Below are 15,525 nucleotides of genomic sequence, written 5' to 3'. Positions count from 1 at the left end.
CTGCACATTCTTGTGCAGGCTCTGCGCCCGTTTTATTCCCAAACAGCCTGCAAAACGAATCCAGCCGGAACCACGCCGACAGGAGAGAGCTGTGCTGCACTTTTTCTGCCTCTTCTTTCTCTTCGACTGGTCCCTTTTTCTCATTGTCGATATGACTCTGCAAAGCAGCAAATTACCTCCAGCCAAGCCTGCTGAAAAATGTTTTATTCTAGAGAGTTCCAGTGTAGCTGCAGTATGGAGTTTTGTTGTCATTTACTGTACTTTTTCTTCCGGGGTAGCTCATGACTATAAAGATCGTATTCTTTTTGGCCTTGAAACCCCAAACACAGAGTTTGTCACAGCTTTTGTGTAGGGCAGGATGGCTTAAAATAGGGGACTTTTTATCTTAGATGGCAAGCAGTTCATTGAAGGGTAATTTGTATGTTGGGTTACAGCCACATTTTTGATTTCGAAGGTATGACAGCAAAATATATTTTATTAGATGTCACATCAATCAGGTCAAGTAGCCTAAACTTCCAGAATTCAAGCAAAAGCCAAATTTTCTTTAAATGAAATAAACTGTGCTTTCCTGTCCTTTACTGCCCTCCTACGGTATTAGGAGGTATTACAAGGGTACCAAGGTGATTGCATGGAGATGCTGGAAAAGACTGATACCTGAATGTAGCATTCAATCTACTTTAATAAAGAGATGCAGGTATTTTGTTACGATGCCACTGGATTTTTAAGTATTTCTTTATTAGTTCAGGAGATTTAATTTATATTTCTATCATTTTTAAAATTACCCTAATTGGGAGGTTTACAAATATTAGCCTTAAGAGTGCAAAGTGTACAAAACAAATGTGCTGATTCACCACTACAAAATGCTTCCCCTCAAAATGCCTCGGCCAATAATATGCAGTGTTTAAAACAGGTATGGCTACAAATGTGGACTTTGGAGTAGTAGGATAGACAGAAGCAGTAAAGGTGCAATTAAACTAGAATGACCAGGTTAAAAATAAAAGATTAAACCAGGTCAGGTTTGAGATATCTGAAACAAGAAAACAAAGTAGAAAGTGTACTGTATGGGAATGAACATGAAATGAACATTGAATTACAAACATTTCATTCAGTCATTAATTATTCTGGCTCTCACATAATCAGTTGTGCACATTTTGTTACATCTTGATTTATGAATGTGTATTTTACACACTTGACAAATATTATAGTTCAGTATTTCACACATTAACTGTTAAATTCAATGGTAACTGGCATTGTTAAATGTATATTTCTATACTAAATTAAGCAATGAGCAACCTAGTTGTTAATAATCAGTAATGTGACTATTTTGTGTTGTTTAGCTATTTAGTGGTGGCAGAGTTAGTGGTAAAATGTTATTTTCTGACAAACCTTGGTGTTTTATCACATGATGAATCAATAAACACATGGCTGTATAAAAACATGCAAAGATGTGAAGTTTGGATTCTTGGTTTTTATTGAAGCCAGGGGTCTGATAAACATTTTCCTTATCTTTGTCGGCGTAAGAAGCTAGAATCCACATGGCAGCTTAGAGGCTACAGAATTGTGTTAGAGTCATACAATCAAACTTCTGAATTATATCAGGACACAAAAACGCAGCCAGCCATGTGCTTACAATGTCTTGATATCCTGAATACAAAAAGGGCTGGAAGCAGAAGCTCAGTCTCATACAGATGTAGACTGTCAATAGTGGTCGAAGGCAATTCAGTTAGGATGTGAGGAGGCAGTCGCTTTCAACTGACGACTGAGTAGAAAAGTAACAACATCTGTTCATTGATCAATCTTGGGAGCAACATCGAATCATTTCAAAGAGCATGTGCAACTTTGAAACCAAGCAGCATGAGAGCACTTCATTCCACTCAGCTAAAAGTCAAATTATAAGTGTGGCCATGTTTAATGAAGAAATTTCAATCAAACTAGGGTGAAAATTCTTCTTAAACAGGAAGTGTTTATGGGTGAAGCCATGTTTGACAAGGAAAAAAAAGCAAAAGCAGGACGTAAACACAAACAAGGGGACGTTTCATGGGCAAAAAGGACAAACCTGAAAATGAATAGTTTATGGTATTTGGTTTATCTACTTTAAGATGTCCCAAAAACATTCCTAGCAAAGGTTATTTCTAGATTAAATGATATTAAATGTACAATATCACCAGTAGAAAGAGGTTATTCCATAGTTAACCACCAGGGGCACCTTCCATAACTTAAGCAGCAAATGCAGATAAATAATTAAGTCTTACTGTGAAGGTTAACTTCTAGGTTCATTACTAAACGTTCTAAAAAAGGCAAGGCAAAGAGAAGAAAAATATGCATTCTGTATCTTAAACTGTACCAACAGGAAATTGATACGAGTGTCAAAGGAAAAAGTGCTTATTTTAACATGAGGCGGGACTGCTCCTGGCTGTTCTTAGAAATTGTGCTTCATCCTCGTCCGCCACAGACCCTCAGGTGCACATTCCACCCAGTCACAACAAAAGGACAAATAAAAGGAAAAATAAAAACAATAAGAGCTTCATTCTGAAATCAAAAGTCAATCCAGAAGAGGTGTGTGGCGTCATTTTGACAACAAATCAAATCATGCATGAAGTAGACTGTACACAAATATGATTGTGTGGTTATTCCTGCACAGAGCAAATTTTTAAACATGAAATTATACGTGGACAGGTTAACAGAATTGATCATAATCTGCCGCACAATCTTTCTTTTGACTTCTTTACCACAGATATGGTTCAATGGAGTAAGGCATTTCTACCATTTTTATAGGTTATATTTCAAAATAAGAGCTCATAGTTAGATCTGAAGTTTGGAATGCAAGGGCTCCATGCAAGAGTAGGACAAAAAAACATGGCCGCTGGTTAATCTTATGGATGACTGCCAACTAGAAAAGCAGAAAATAGTGACTAATATGTATCTTTGGTTCATTGTTCCAATTCACTCCAGTTTTCCTTGCTTGCTATTATTTGAATAGCAATTAGCTGCTCTCTTCAACACTTATGCCATTACTTCTGTGAAAGCTACTGATGAACACTATCCATAGGATTAAGTAGGGCCTTGCATACAGACTTATGATAATGTACACTTACTTAATTTGATTAGATTATGGTGTCATGAAACCATAAATATTATAACAGATTTTTGATATGGTACAGAATTATAATAGAAAAAGCAATTACATAAGACAATTAAGCAACCCTTTAAGGACACACAAATTAATTAGGAGCGTTCCTGTGAAGGCAGGGTGCCCAGAGTGACAAACTGTTAGCTGTACATTGAAGGCAAAGGTCGTCATTTAAATGGGCACTGAGAGAGACTGAACAAAAAGACCTGACTGAACGAACCTACAGGGATGTGTTTCTACAACTACTTCATGTAGAAACTGGGAATGTTTAAACCGACATGTGAAGTACAGTGTGTGAATAAAACGTGAAACTAAAAGGAGGACAGTGCTGTCTAACACTGAAGGATACAATATCTCATTTTTGTTCAGACCACAGCAAATCATCACGTGTCTTTTGGCTGCACAATGAGTGGTTTCAACCACAGTTAAGTGTTCGTCTAGGGGACTCGAAGGTTCCAACATGTGGTTTCTTAGTTTCTTAATATAAAGCAGCCTTTACAGTTTGTATGAAGTCATTCAATCTATTGTTCTATTGAACACGATCAACTAGGCCACAGAAATCTTATTTCTGAAAATAACAAGAGACCACAGGCTTGTTGTACATTAACAAAAATGTAAAACGAAATAAATTATTTGGATGACAAAAAAAAAATGGACAAAAACCTTTAAACCGATGATGCTACAGTGCATTTCCTCTTATGTAGACAAGCACCTCTACTATGACACAAACAGCTAACTGTGCGAGGCACTTAGGAGTTATAGTAGGAAAGATGCTGCCCAGCCCCCTCCCCAAATATACACACTCGTAGCAAAAGAAGCGATTCTGTTGCAACCTCTCAACCTGTCAATTCCCAACCAGTCTCATTTAGTCAAAGAAGCTATTTTCAGAATTTGGACAGAATTGCATTTTATACAAAATCAAAGTTAACCTGAATAGATTTTTTTTGTATTCATATTTACAGAATCCTTCGAGATGATCAGGGTAAATGATATGATATGCTATCAGCTATCTGGACTGGTCATATTAGTGTCATGACGTCAGTGGCATTTTAACATGTTATGCGATACAGTTGAATGTTTCCTTGAACCGATAAATTGTGCACAAAATAAAATAAAAAGGAGGAACTTTGTATAAATACATCAGTATCATATCCAACATTTTTTACATACTACATCTGTTTGCAAGTATTTTAATTATTGTTCTCAATGAGTATATATGTTTAAATACCTTTCCAATCGCAACCAAATTCCTTCCATGAGATAAGCTGAGCCAGAGACCACAGGACCAGTAATATTTTCACTCTTTAAACCCATGAGGAGAGAGTGTTTTACCCCAGAAACTGGAGGGCCTGCAGCGCAGCAAATCAGGCTACCTGCCGGGGAGTGTGCACACGTTTCCATTCACTGACATCCCTTAAAAATAACACTTACAGTCTTAAAGTGGAAGAGAGGACAGAAATAAAGCCAAGCCTTCAGCACTTATCATCTCATTAACACCTCCACCTCTCTTTTCTCACTCTGCCCATCTGACCAGAACCATCCAAAATATCTGATAGCATCTGAACTCAGTTTGGTGAAACCACCACGTGTGCGGACTGATATGGACTTTGGGAATTTGGTCAATTTTTTTTGCTCACATGTACATGTATTTTTCCAGAGTATTAATGCAGTGGACGATGCAGCTGTTTTTGTTGCCTTCACGCTTCGTTCTCTGTCGGCGGTGGTATGTTGTTAGCTGAAACCATGGAGTCTTTGCGAGTCATCCTGTCCAACTCAGCCTGGACGTCAGTCAAACCCGGCTTCTGCCCTTGGGAAAAACAGGAGACAAAGCCCAAAAGTAATCTCCTGTAGCGTCTGTGTGTGTTTAGAAATAACTGTTTTTTATGGTCAGCAAGCGGATGGAGGGGGGTTGGATGGTGATGCTGTCCCATGCTGGAGGTTGGCGGCTTGCTGCCACAGTTTACACACATGCTAAGCTAATTATCAGACATAGAGGAAGATGTACTCATGCAATATTCATTCAGTTGGATTGTTAGCACTGCTTAGCACTGGAAAAAAGTACATTATCTCAGACAGGGAGATGAGTTATTCAACGCTTCCCGCGCTGGGTACATTCAGCCATTTCACAAACAGTACTTGACTTTGTTATATTTTAATAATAAAACAAAGTAAAAAAAAACAAACAGCGGGAGCTTTAAAAAAAACATGCAAACAGCTGCATAACTCCGGGTAGATACATTAGTTGAGCAGGAGAGCAGTGGGGTATGACGTGGAGTGAGAGACATTAGTGTCATGAGAGCACTGATGATTGAAGGTTTGGTGCATACAGGCCTGTCACAAGTTTCCTCAGATGTCAGAAGTTCAGTCACAGAGGACAATTTTTCTTTCTCCTGTTTTAACCTTCTTTCTCAGGCTGCAGAGATAAAACTCCAGACAGCAAAATGGTTGCCACTATTAGCAAAAGGCCCTGTTCCTAACCTCTGTTGTCTTTACTCAAGATTGCATGCAGCCACTGCTCTGTGATGGACCTTACCTCAGGACACTATAATCAACAATAATGCTTTGTAACTGTTTTTACAAATAAACAACTGCTAACCTGCAGGGAAAAAAAGGTTTAAAAACAGGGAAAGATTAGATGTGAGACAGCAGGAAAAGGTGTCCGTACCTGTTTTCTTGGCAGACCCTTGAACTCCAGCTCCAACAGCTCCACTTCCTGGGCTCCCTGGGGATCCAGTTTTTTTACTCAACAGACTGTTGAAGAAGTTAGCCAGCACTCCCTCATTGGCAGCCCCCGCTGCAGGAGAAACAAGCATGAAACTTATTTTCTTGTGAATACTGTCAATTTAAACAAGAAGGGAACAATTGTTGAAAAGACTGAACATTCCTACTTGATAATAGCCAGTAGTTGCTATTTGTCACTAGTTACCTTCTAAACTCTTTGACTTATGACAATAACGCTGAATATGAATGAATTATCTTGCTTTAAAGTTACGGTGAGGAACCTTCGGTTTGTGTTGATTTTGGTGCCCCCTGTGGACAAAGCCGTACCTCTTATTTCTTTGCTGATTTTGTCCTGTACATGCTTAAGTGGTGGTTATTAACAAAAAATCTCATCCTGCTTTCTTGAACAGTCTTATGTATCACTCACTTAAAATGTTTGCCCTGGAAAATGTAAACAAAGGCAGCATGCAGTTAATTGCTTCGTCTGACACTTACCCCCTGCCAGCAGGTTCGGCCATTAAAAATAACTATATAGAAATAATTAATCTTGTCACTGATGGTCTGGTTTGCTTTTGTAGCCCATAAAGAGCAATCAGAATTAATTTCAGTGTGTTTCATAACAAGTGAAAAACTCCTCACAGGAGCTTTAATGCACAACATCTTATGAATCTGTGATTCTAAATAAGCAGTCTGGGGTAGCTTAAGTCACTTCTTTTCAAATACATATCCATTATAAAATACAAGGCCATGACTTCTTGACAACATCATGTAAATTTGAGTAAAAAAAACAAACCTTTAACCCCTATCAAAGGGCACTGTGGAATGTGCGGCTATCTTAAATCGCATGTTTTTCCTAAATCAAATGTGTTGACGCAGCGGTGATCAAACTATGATATAGTCCAGACAATTTTTTCAGACAACTTTTTTTCATTAGATCTGATATGCTTTAACAAAATGTAAAAATAAAAACATCTTGCATTGTATTGCAATTCCAAACCCCAACAGAGGAAGTTTTGCAGACCTCTTTTCAAAGTCTCAAGTTAAACACGACACTCAATTACTTTTAATTTGGAAAACGACCACCCCCTACTGTTCTTAATGACGGAGAGAAAAGCAATATTTCTGCATTAGGGTGGCCAGCTCAGTAGGTGTGCAGAAATCCTTTGTTATGTGAATTATTTGAGTGGTTACCTCTGGGGGGCAACATTGCTCTAAAAGTGGTTCAAACAAGACTCCAAAGGATCAGAGATGAATAGAAATGACTGATCAAAGCAGTTTTTTTGGTGTCAATAAATGGGGATAATTAAAAAGAACCCTGAATAAAAACAAATGACAGACTACGAAGCAGTGGAGTGCACAGTATGATTCTCAATAATGAGGTCTGAACATAAATAAGCACGCATACCCTTCATGTTGGGATCAGGCTTTTTGACCGCAGTCATTGGTGAGCTGCTGGTACTTGCGGGTTGGCCAGCACGACCTGCAGGCCTGGGAGACCCTGTCCGTCCTGGAGACTCCTGTAACAACGAAACACGAGCAACACTACGGTCAGAAACAGCTTGTTTCCTCTATCAAGAGGAAAAAGGATGCACTAAAAAGTAAAAAAGGAATAAATCCATCCTTTACTAAGTATCAACATTAGAGGGATGTTAAGACACTTACCGATGGACCCCTTGTTGGCGTGGCCGGCTGCTTTGCTAACAAAGACTGTAAAGAAAAAAAATACTAAGTAAATGTCTCCATGTTGATGTGGTTTACGATTCCAAGAATCAACCGAAATTTTTAAAACAGACATACAGACATTATACCATTTATCACATTTTAAAAACATGTAGCGTTAGAGCATCAACTCCTTTACAAACGTTTATTAAGATGTCCATAAATGGAAGGACAGTCAGTGCCGATAAAGCAGAGGGTGATGGGTAAAAAGAAACCTCCATAAGCACTGTACACTTCCCTAAAGTGCAAAACTGAAGCCTTTGTTGAGTGTTTTTTTATAGATTGCTTTCCTGGTTTATATTTCCAAAAAAATAGGAAGTGAAGACGAGGTTATTTGTCATGTGGACGTTTTGAATGTTCAACAGCTTACAAGTAAAGAGTACACATTGTTCAGGATCACCACCAAAATCTTAAAAACTAAAGGACCTTAAGTTCAGCTGTTCACTAAATTTAATTTAATTTTGAGATATGTCTGTAACAAGGATGAAAAATATATCATGCTACAAATAAAACCACTAAAAAAGGTGTCTATCAAAACATTACACAGTTTGATCAGAGGAGATGTTTTGGCACAAGACAGAATTATGAATTATGCAAGACGAACATACCTGTTGCTTCATCAGGAATACCTGCTCATCCTCTGCATTTATCTCTTTGTCATGAACCAGCTTTGAAGAACAGAAAGTATGGGGTTATTCAAGTTTGGGTTTGTAATGTGGAACCTAACGCTTGTGTTTCAGTATTTGTATTGCCATACCTTTCGTACTGGTGGCTTTGTGATAAAATCTTCAAATGGATCTTCAGGTCTGACTGTTGTGAAGTTTTCATGCAAAATCCCAATTTTCTTCTCATTATCCCATCCAGATGGACTGAAAGGAAAAAAGGAAACAGGAAGAGAAAATAATGTGAGTATTTCTGTGCAGTCAAACTGGACATTTATATGTTGCATCACTGATCACAACAACTGAAAGAAAGATTGCAGTTCAACAATGATACATTTAGAAAAATAGAAACTTTGAAAACTATAACACTAAGTAAACTTACATGAACACTGCATCCTTCTCCACCACTAAGGCAGATGTGGTGAACTGGAAGTCATACATTTTATGTACTATATATTTGTAAAGCAGATCCATGTTTTTCTCCTCTTTGACTGAAGTATAGATCAGGCCAGCTCCGTCTGTTCCATTCAGTCAAGGCAGAAATTAGGGTAATGTGGTAACATGGTAGACTGATGAACAGATTGATAATTAATAAAAACTTATGGTCCATTTATAACAGATGAACAACTATTGTAATAGAATTGGACTCAAAAGGATACGCTCTAAACTAAATCTTCTGATGTGGGACTGGATAAAATCGAAGTGCTCTTCTCTGTAGTCATGCTCCTTCTCTAGTACGCTAATCGCGTCACACTGTAGAGTAAAACAAAAGAGGGAGAAAGAGGTAAATATCTAAATGACAGAGACATTTAGTTATCGTCACAGCCCTAAACCAGGCATGCCTCCTGAGATGATCACCTCAGTGACAGCACCTTTCTGATATATCAAGTATCTTTTGCGAACATAAAGTGATTAACAGAAAATATTTTTCTGTGCTGAACACATTTTATGGGACCAGAGCTAAACAGGTTTCAGAGATTTAGAAAATTTACATTCACTTATTTAGTCAAGGCAAGCATGTGAAGCTCTGCTGATGACTACACTGTTTTTTTCAGCATTACTCTTTGCCTGAAAGGTTAACAAGCAACTCTAAAGGCAGCTTTTTTACTAGATCATGCTGCTTTATAAATTAAGGTTAGGAAGAAGACTTCATGTATCTGCGAACTCAGTAACTCACTGGTAACTCAGAGCTAAGTATAGAGAGGAACCTATAGGCAAGACAATACTTCGAGGCTTTGCCAAGTGATCTCATATATCTAAACTTCTCTGGAGAACTCCTAAAACACAAACACCCCTTAACAGTTTTGAAACACTGGTAAACCCAATCAAAACATCAGTTTTCTCTAGTTACACTATGGCTCCACATATAAGAATTTCAGTAGAACAAGAATTATTTACCTTTGTGCAAACTATTAGCACTGGAATGCCCAGGTTGTGTGTGAGTGTGTTGTCCCCCAGTGGTAGCACAACGGTCTCGTCTTCCCCTGCTGTCGGGGCCCGTCTCTGTGGGGAGGATTGGGTGGCATCCTCTGGTTCTGCGTACTCTTGAAACGCCTTCACCACTAGTGGAAAGACAAAGACAGTAAAACATAGGAATTCAGACCATGGTGAACATGCAGCTCTGGTTGAGTGGATAAAAATGTTTACTTCAGTTTGCAATATTTCCCTTTTCATTAATAATCAGCCTTAGTCTTTATCTCGCCTCTTAACTGAGCGTTTCCTTACAACATAGAGCAAATCCTCAACACTTTAAAAACACAAGAACATTAAGCTGAGCTTTCCAAGTTCTCGTGGTCTCCCTTTATCATCTCTGTAGCCCCAACATACATTTTTGAGGTGCATGCCTTCTTTGCTGAACCCTTGGTAAAGCTACAAATCCACTTGCCTCTGCAACACAATAATGCAGAACTATAAACCTGGTTTTGTAGCGCAGTGTAATTATTGTCCACAGCAGCTAAACAATGTCCTTAAAATGTCTCATTGGGTACTTAGGGTATATTTAAGCAGTGTTTTACAATATCCCCGCCTCTGCCCACTGACTGGTATGAAAATTGCAAATTAAATGCACAGAAAAAAGTCAATGCTTTTTTAGGACTGGCATGGTTTACTATAATTGATCAATGCGAGAAATTGTGTTGATCATGCTAAATATCCACAGTGACATAATAGGTCTTGGGTGAAAGGCAGTAAAAGAATACATAAATGGCATTCCTTCGCTTTCCTGTTTCGCTGCCCCAGCTGTCCAGACACTTACAAAGCTGTGGTGTGTGGTCGTGAAAGGGGGGGGGGGGGGGGGGGGGGTTATATTCAGGAAGCTTTGGCCTACTTCCTCAGGAGCTTCGGGAATGCCGTTAGGGACAGCCCACAAAGCCAGATTGACTTGCCGTTTTGAGCCTCCTTTACTTTCAAACATGGGATTTAGTATATGGGGCAAGAACTGGGGTTACAAGCAATCTAAGATGCAACCCTTCTTGACTACAAGATTACACAAATCCAATACATATGTACAAATAAGTTGGAGTATTTACATTAGTGCTTAAGAGCAGGAATTTAAGATGCACATTTTACAACTTCCTGAGGTAAAAAATCATAAAAATCTATGGGCTCTCTTTCCTCACTGAAGTTTATTTATGGAGGACATTTAGAGCTAATTTGACATTTATTCTTACTGACTGCTGAAAAAAGTCACTTTATAACGTAACCTTTTTTAGTGCATTTTAAGCTGCACAGGGGGTCTGCTGGGACTTGAAGCGGCACACAAGTTGGGGATTTAATCAAAGAAAACAAAGGCAAGAAAACATAACAATTAGGAATTTATCAATTTAAACAATACATATGTAACTGATAACATTTTTAATATCGTAACTATAGCTATTAGCAAAAAATAAAAACATGTCTAGAGCATTACTTTCACTGCCATCCATTCATCATGGTGCCCTGTCTCCACCGCAACACTGCCTGATAAATGAAGGTGAGCAATGATTATGCTAAAGAATTGATTTGAGGAATTTCTACGTGTGTTTTGTTACTTTGTTTTTACCATGAAACGTTCAATCAATAGCCTATGATTTCAAACCTACAGGGGGTGAGTGTTGGATTGTACAAGGAAATATTTTGGTTGGAGTATCTTTAAAGTACAAAGTGAAAGAGACAAAGACAGACAGACTTTGCCCCACTTAGACCATTTTATCTGTTCCACAAACAAAGGTGAGGTCAATATGCACACATCATCAGGACTGCTCTGCCTTCAATAAACTAAATATACTGTACTCTAAATACTGAAAATGTTATTTAAGATATTTTAGGCCAACCCAAAGCTCATGTTTAGCTACAAAGAAAGGTGTATTTTCTGGCAGGTAAATGTCAAATAAGCAAACTTCTAAATGTCTAAATGTTTATTGTTTGCTGGTTACTGCTACTTGCTCATGGTTAAAACATCTGTACTGCTGCCAAGTTGCTTGTACCCTTTAACTTAAGTGAAACAAAGCTAGAGTCAAAACAAAATACCAGACATGTTTGTCTTCACTCTATTTTCTGACACTGTTGCTCAAAATATTTGCAGTCTCATCCTCCAACAGAAAATGTGAAATATTTCTCCTTTCATCGTTTGGTCCAGGCAGCAATAGGTTGAGTCTGTAATTTGACTTGAGGACACTCGTGCAGCCAGCCTACTTCAGTTACAGCACAGAAGGAGTCAGAACGTCCGGCCCACTGACTGTTTTCTACTCAGTTTACGTCCCTTCCTTTCCCTGACGCTGCTGTAGTTGAAGGGGAGGGAACCATGATGCAAGACATCTGCAAGAGTCTCTGGACAAAAGCCACTCACACAGACTTTCAGTCTGTCTGTCAGCCTGTCTCTCTTCCTTCCTCACTCACATGCTCTTATCCACAAATACGTAATCTGACTAGGTCTCACCAATCTGCTACTGACATCCCAGCTGAAGATGCTTCATCAGGATGACATGTCTTTGCTAAACTGGAAATCTGTGTCATGTCAGCGGGTGGGGTCAAAATGTTTGGCCAAAGAGAGAAAGGAGAAGGAACCAGAGAGCAGCAATCCAAGAAACAGATTTAAAGTTAAGCCTCAAATATTGACAAGACTCAGAAAGAACTACTAATACAACACAGACAAACACTACAATTGCAAACTTATAACTGCGATCATTGCTCAAGCTTCATCTACTTAATACAAAGTATAATGTAGAAATTCCAGGCAATATTTCATTTCTACTATATTGTATAAATCCCATTAACTATACTACACTAATACAGTAACAGGTTTCAAATGTGGATCCATTTAAAGTCATTACCCTGTTAAAAGGTTTGTAATTACCAATGTGCTTAGACAGCACTTAGCTTCAAGCTTCCCTTTTCTTTTTCACACTTTTTACAACTGATCAGACGACTTGTTACCACTTGTCGCCATATAAGCATGTTATGCTGAGAACATTCACAGACCTGTTCTGTCAAATTCATCCGTAATTATTTAACAGTTTGGCTTCGTTTCAATAAGTCATTTCAGACTTGTAAGAGCAACAGCAGCAAGCAAGCTGTGAAAGCATACAAGACCCTTCTGTAAAATCACACAAGCTGAACTAACCAACATCTCCAAAAGCATCTTTACAAACACAAAAGAACTGTTCATAAGCGAGGGATGATCTGATCTAAAATTAACAGGAGAACAACATCTGAGTGCATCACGCTCATTGATCTGCAGAACTTGCCTCCAGCCAGTGCACACAGCTGAGGATCAGCTGATGATGACCCAGAAACATCCCTGACAATGTGTAATGGTATACAGAGCTTTCCTTCCATGCAACGCAGCAACTAACCTCTCCTTTTTCTGGCAGCCAGTCAGCAAGGAGTCTGGTTCTTATTATGCAAGACATCCATAGCTTCCACCTAGGATGCTTCGGGCAACTATTCTGAGTACCGTTTCCTTTCAGCACTCTCCTAAAGAATACATGTATGTATGTGTGCATGTAATATTGTGTATTTATGTCTCAGATTTTTTTATGATGAGACATAATATGACTATCTCATGACAAACCACCACCTTATAACAACCTTTACAAAAGGCATGAACGAGGAGTGCCAAGATGTACACTTGGGACTGAAATTAGTAACACTTTAACTCAAAGTGTCCATCGTTTGCTCGATTTACATTGTTAGTAATTCAGTGCATGATGTGAGCTAGCCAAATGCACCACCAGGGAATGCGCTAACTACATGATAAAAATGTAAACATTCAAATTTCAGGGCACTAATTAACAATATAATTAAGGTTTAGAGATTTTTAGCTCTAAACAAGACCTTGAAAAAAAGAGCACATGGTTTTGAGCGTCCAGCTAGGTTTACCGAAAAACATTCATTTTCAGAGTGAAAGCTTTGTGTTTTTTGTCAGTAAACAATTCATTGAAGATTTACTAAACAGACAGGTAGACACAACAGGTAAATAAAGTCAAATACTACTCACTCTTCTGCTCCATTTCTCTCATTTCCTCAGGTGCGATCTTGAGCTTGTCCAGATGGTCACGTAGCACACTTGCCCACTTCTGCAGTGACTCCATAATGGTCCAGGGCCGTGACATGTCCGCAACAAACACAGCTAGACAGTCAGGTAGTGACTGAGCTGAAACAGCAAACTTAAGTAGGCCTTTGTGGAATACGTCTCCATCCAGGATCCACACATTACAGCGGGTAAGGTCTGAAGAAGAAAAACAATATTCTAGGTAAATATCGGCGAAACAAATGTTTTGAACAACTGCTGTTTTGTTAACGCTACTGCTGCGTAACAATCCACAGACAAGCTTCAGCAGGTTAACTCACCATCTCTGTCCTCATCATGGACATTAAGGTACAGATACTCCAGTCCCCTCCCTTTCTTGTTGTGATCAGCTCCTTGAAGTTTGGCCACAAGTGATGTTTTTCCCGATCCATCCTCACCTGCGAGGTATTTTATTCATTATTATAAGTACAATAATGTCAAAACATATGTCAGTGTTGATATTATGTTTAAAATAGACATGATGTACCAAGAATCAGTATTTCATGTTACTGTCTTTACCAAATCATTACTACCTTTACAATCGTTCACATTGAAATGGGATGACTACACTATTGTTCTCGCGACGTTCGTGAGGATGCAATGTCTCATACAAATATTTTTGCACATTGTTCAAAGGCCAACCTACATAAGAAGTCTATTTATTTTGTGTTTTTTTATGCCTTCCTTTTAAGAGTGTGGGAAGAAACACAAATGAAAGCTACATATTTAAAATGCAGAAGCATACACAATGTCACACAATTGGCTGAAGGAATACTTACCAAATACCAGGATATTTTTTCCTGATGGTAACTTTGAACTCGATGTATTTGATACTTCACTCAGTATTGAGGTCCTACAAGAAATAGCAAATCACAATGAGAAAACAACAAAACTGATAACAAAAAGTCGTTAGATTGACAATCAAGTAGCATATTGACAGTTCCCAATCTCAAAACATTACTTGTTACTAAAACGGTTCTTGGTCAGCTGACGTTACACAATTTAACAATATGCTACATGTAACGACTGGGAATATGATTCCACCGTGTCAGTCAGCCCCAGTATGTGCCCACGACAACACAAAAAAGCAGGAAATGATAAGTCATATCCACTGACCGGTACGTTAGGAATAAGTAGCTAAGGACTTGAAGAACAAATTGAAGCCCCATAACAACACAACCTCTACTAAGGAGTGCTGGCTTAAAAACCAAACATTATTTTCATGCATACTTCGGTTAGTCGGTTATGGTGTTAGCTTGTTAACGTTTACTGTTAGCTTGTTGTGTCCTGCATAAAGAAGCTAGTGTTTAAGGTGTTGTCTTGACATTAACAGGCAAAGCTCCTGACAGCATGACTGTCTCGCTTTAAGTTGATAATAAAACAACTTCCTTTGTATCAATTAAACTCTGTAATGTTAATATTTACAACCAACAACAGTACCCCAGCCCGCTATCTGACGTTAGCTGGGCTGCTAATTAAACGTTAGCTAGCGCCCAGCTTCAGTTAGTGCTAATGCTAGCCGGGGCCGGTGTCTGTGGGCAACCGGCAGTGACAAAGCAGAACCGTTACTGTTATACTTCTCCAAGGAGGGCCATGACAAGCATAAAGTTGTTTAGAGAATAGCAGGACTTGCCAAAGGTTTTGTCCTTCTTCCTCCTCGTTGTCGTTGTCGCCTGCCCCGGCTGCGCCCGGGAGCTGTTTCTCCAGAACGGGAGCCATCTTCTCTTTCTACAACCACAAAGGCG

At 38.8% G+C, this 15,525-nt stretch overlaps 1 protein-coding gene across 2 annotated transcripts; it reads right to left on the bottom strand.

Moving 5' to 3' along the window:
• Nucleotides 1-1,126: 1,126 nt before the first annotated feature.
• Nucleotides 1,127-15,525, bottom strand: dync1li2 (dynein, cytoplasmic 1, light intermediate chain 2). 2 transcript variants are annotated; one of them, XM_069657880.1, is made up of 13 exons: nucleotides 15,414-15,525; nucleotides 14,560-14,633; nucleotides 14,062-14,178; nucleotides 13,709-13,939; nucleotides 9,631-9,794; nucleotides 8,892-8,985; nucleotides 8,615-8,750; nucleotides 8,328-8,439; nucleotides 8,179-8,238; nucleotides 7,514-7,558; nucleotides 7,257-7,368; nucleotides 5,796-5,924; nucleotides 1,127-4,937 (listed from the first exon to the last, which is right to left on the bottom strand). In XM_069657880.1, the coding sequence occupies exons 1-13, from the start codon at nucleotides 15,497-15,499 to the stop codon at nucleotides 4,828-4,830; spliced, it is 1,470 nt and encodes a 489-aa protein (XP_069513981.1). In that variant the 5' UTR covers nucleotides 15,500-15,525; the 3' UTR covers nucleotides 1,127-4,827. The 2 variants fall into 2 exon arrangements, with proteins under 2 accessions (XP_069513981.1, XP_069513982.1); XM_069657881.1 differs by having other exon boundaries at nucleotides 4,827-4,932.

The sequence above is a fragment of the Semicossyphus pulcher genome, unplaced genomic scaffold (assembly GCF_022749685.1).
Source record: "Semicossyphus pulcher isolate SPU_LCO1_2020_fin unplaced genomic scaffold, fSemPul1.0.p SCAF_1, whole genome shotgun sequence".
Taxonomy (NCBI): domain Eukaryota; kingdom Metazoa; phylum Chordata; class Actinopteri; order Labriformes; family Labridae; genus Semicossyphus; species Semicossyphus pulcher.
The sequence above is the reverse complement of the archived record's forward strand: the minus strand, read 5'-3'. Positions and strand labels throughout refer to the sequence as shown.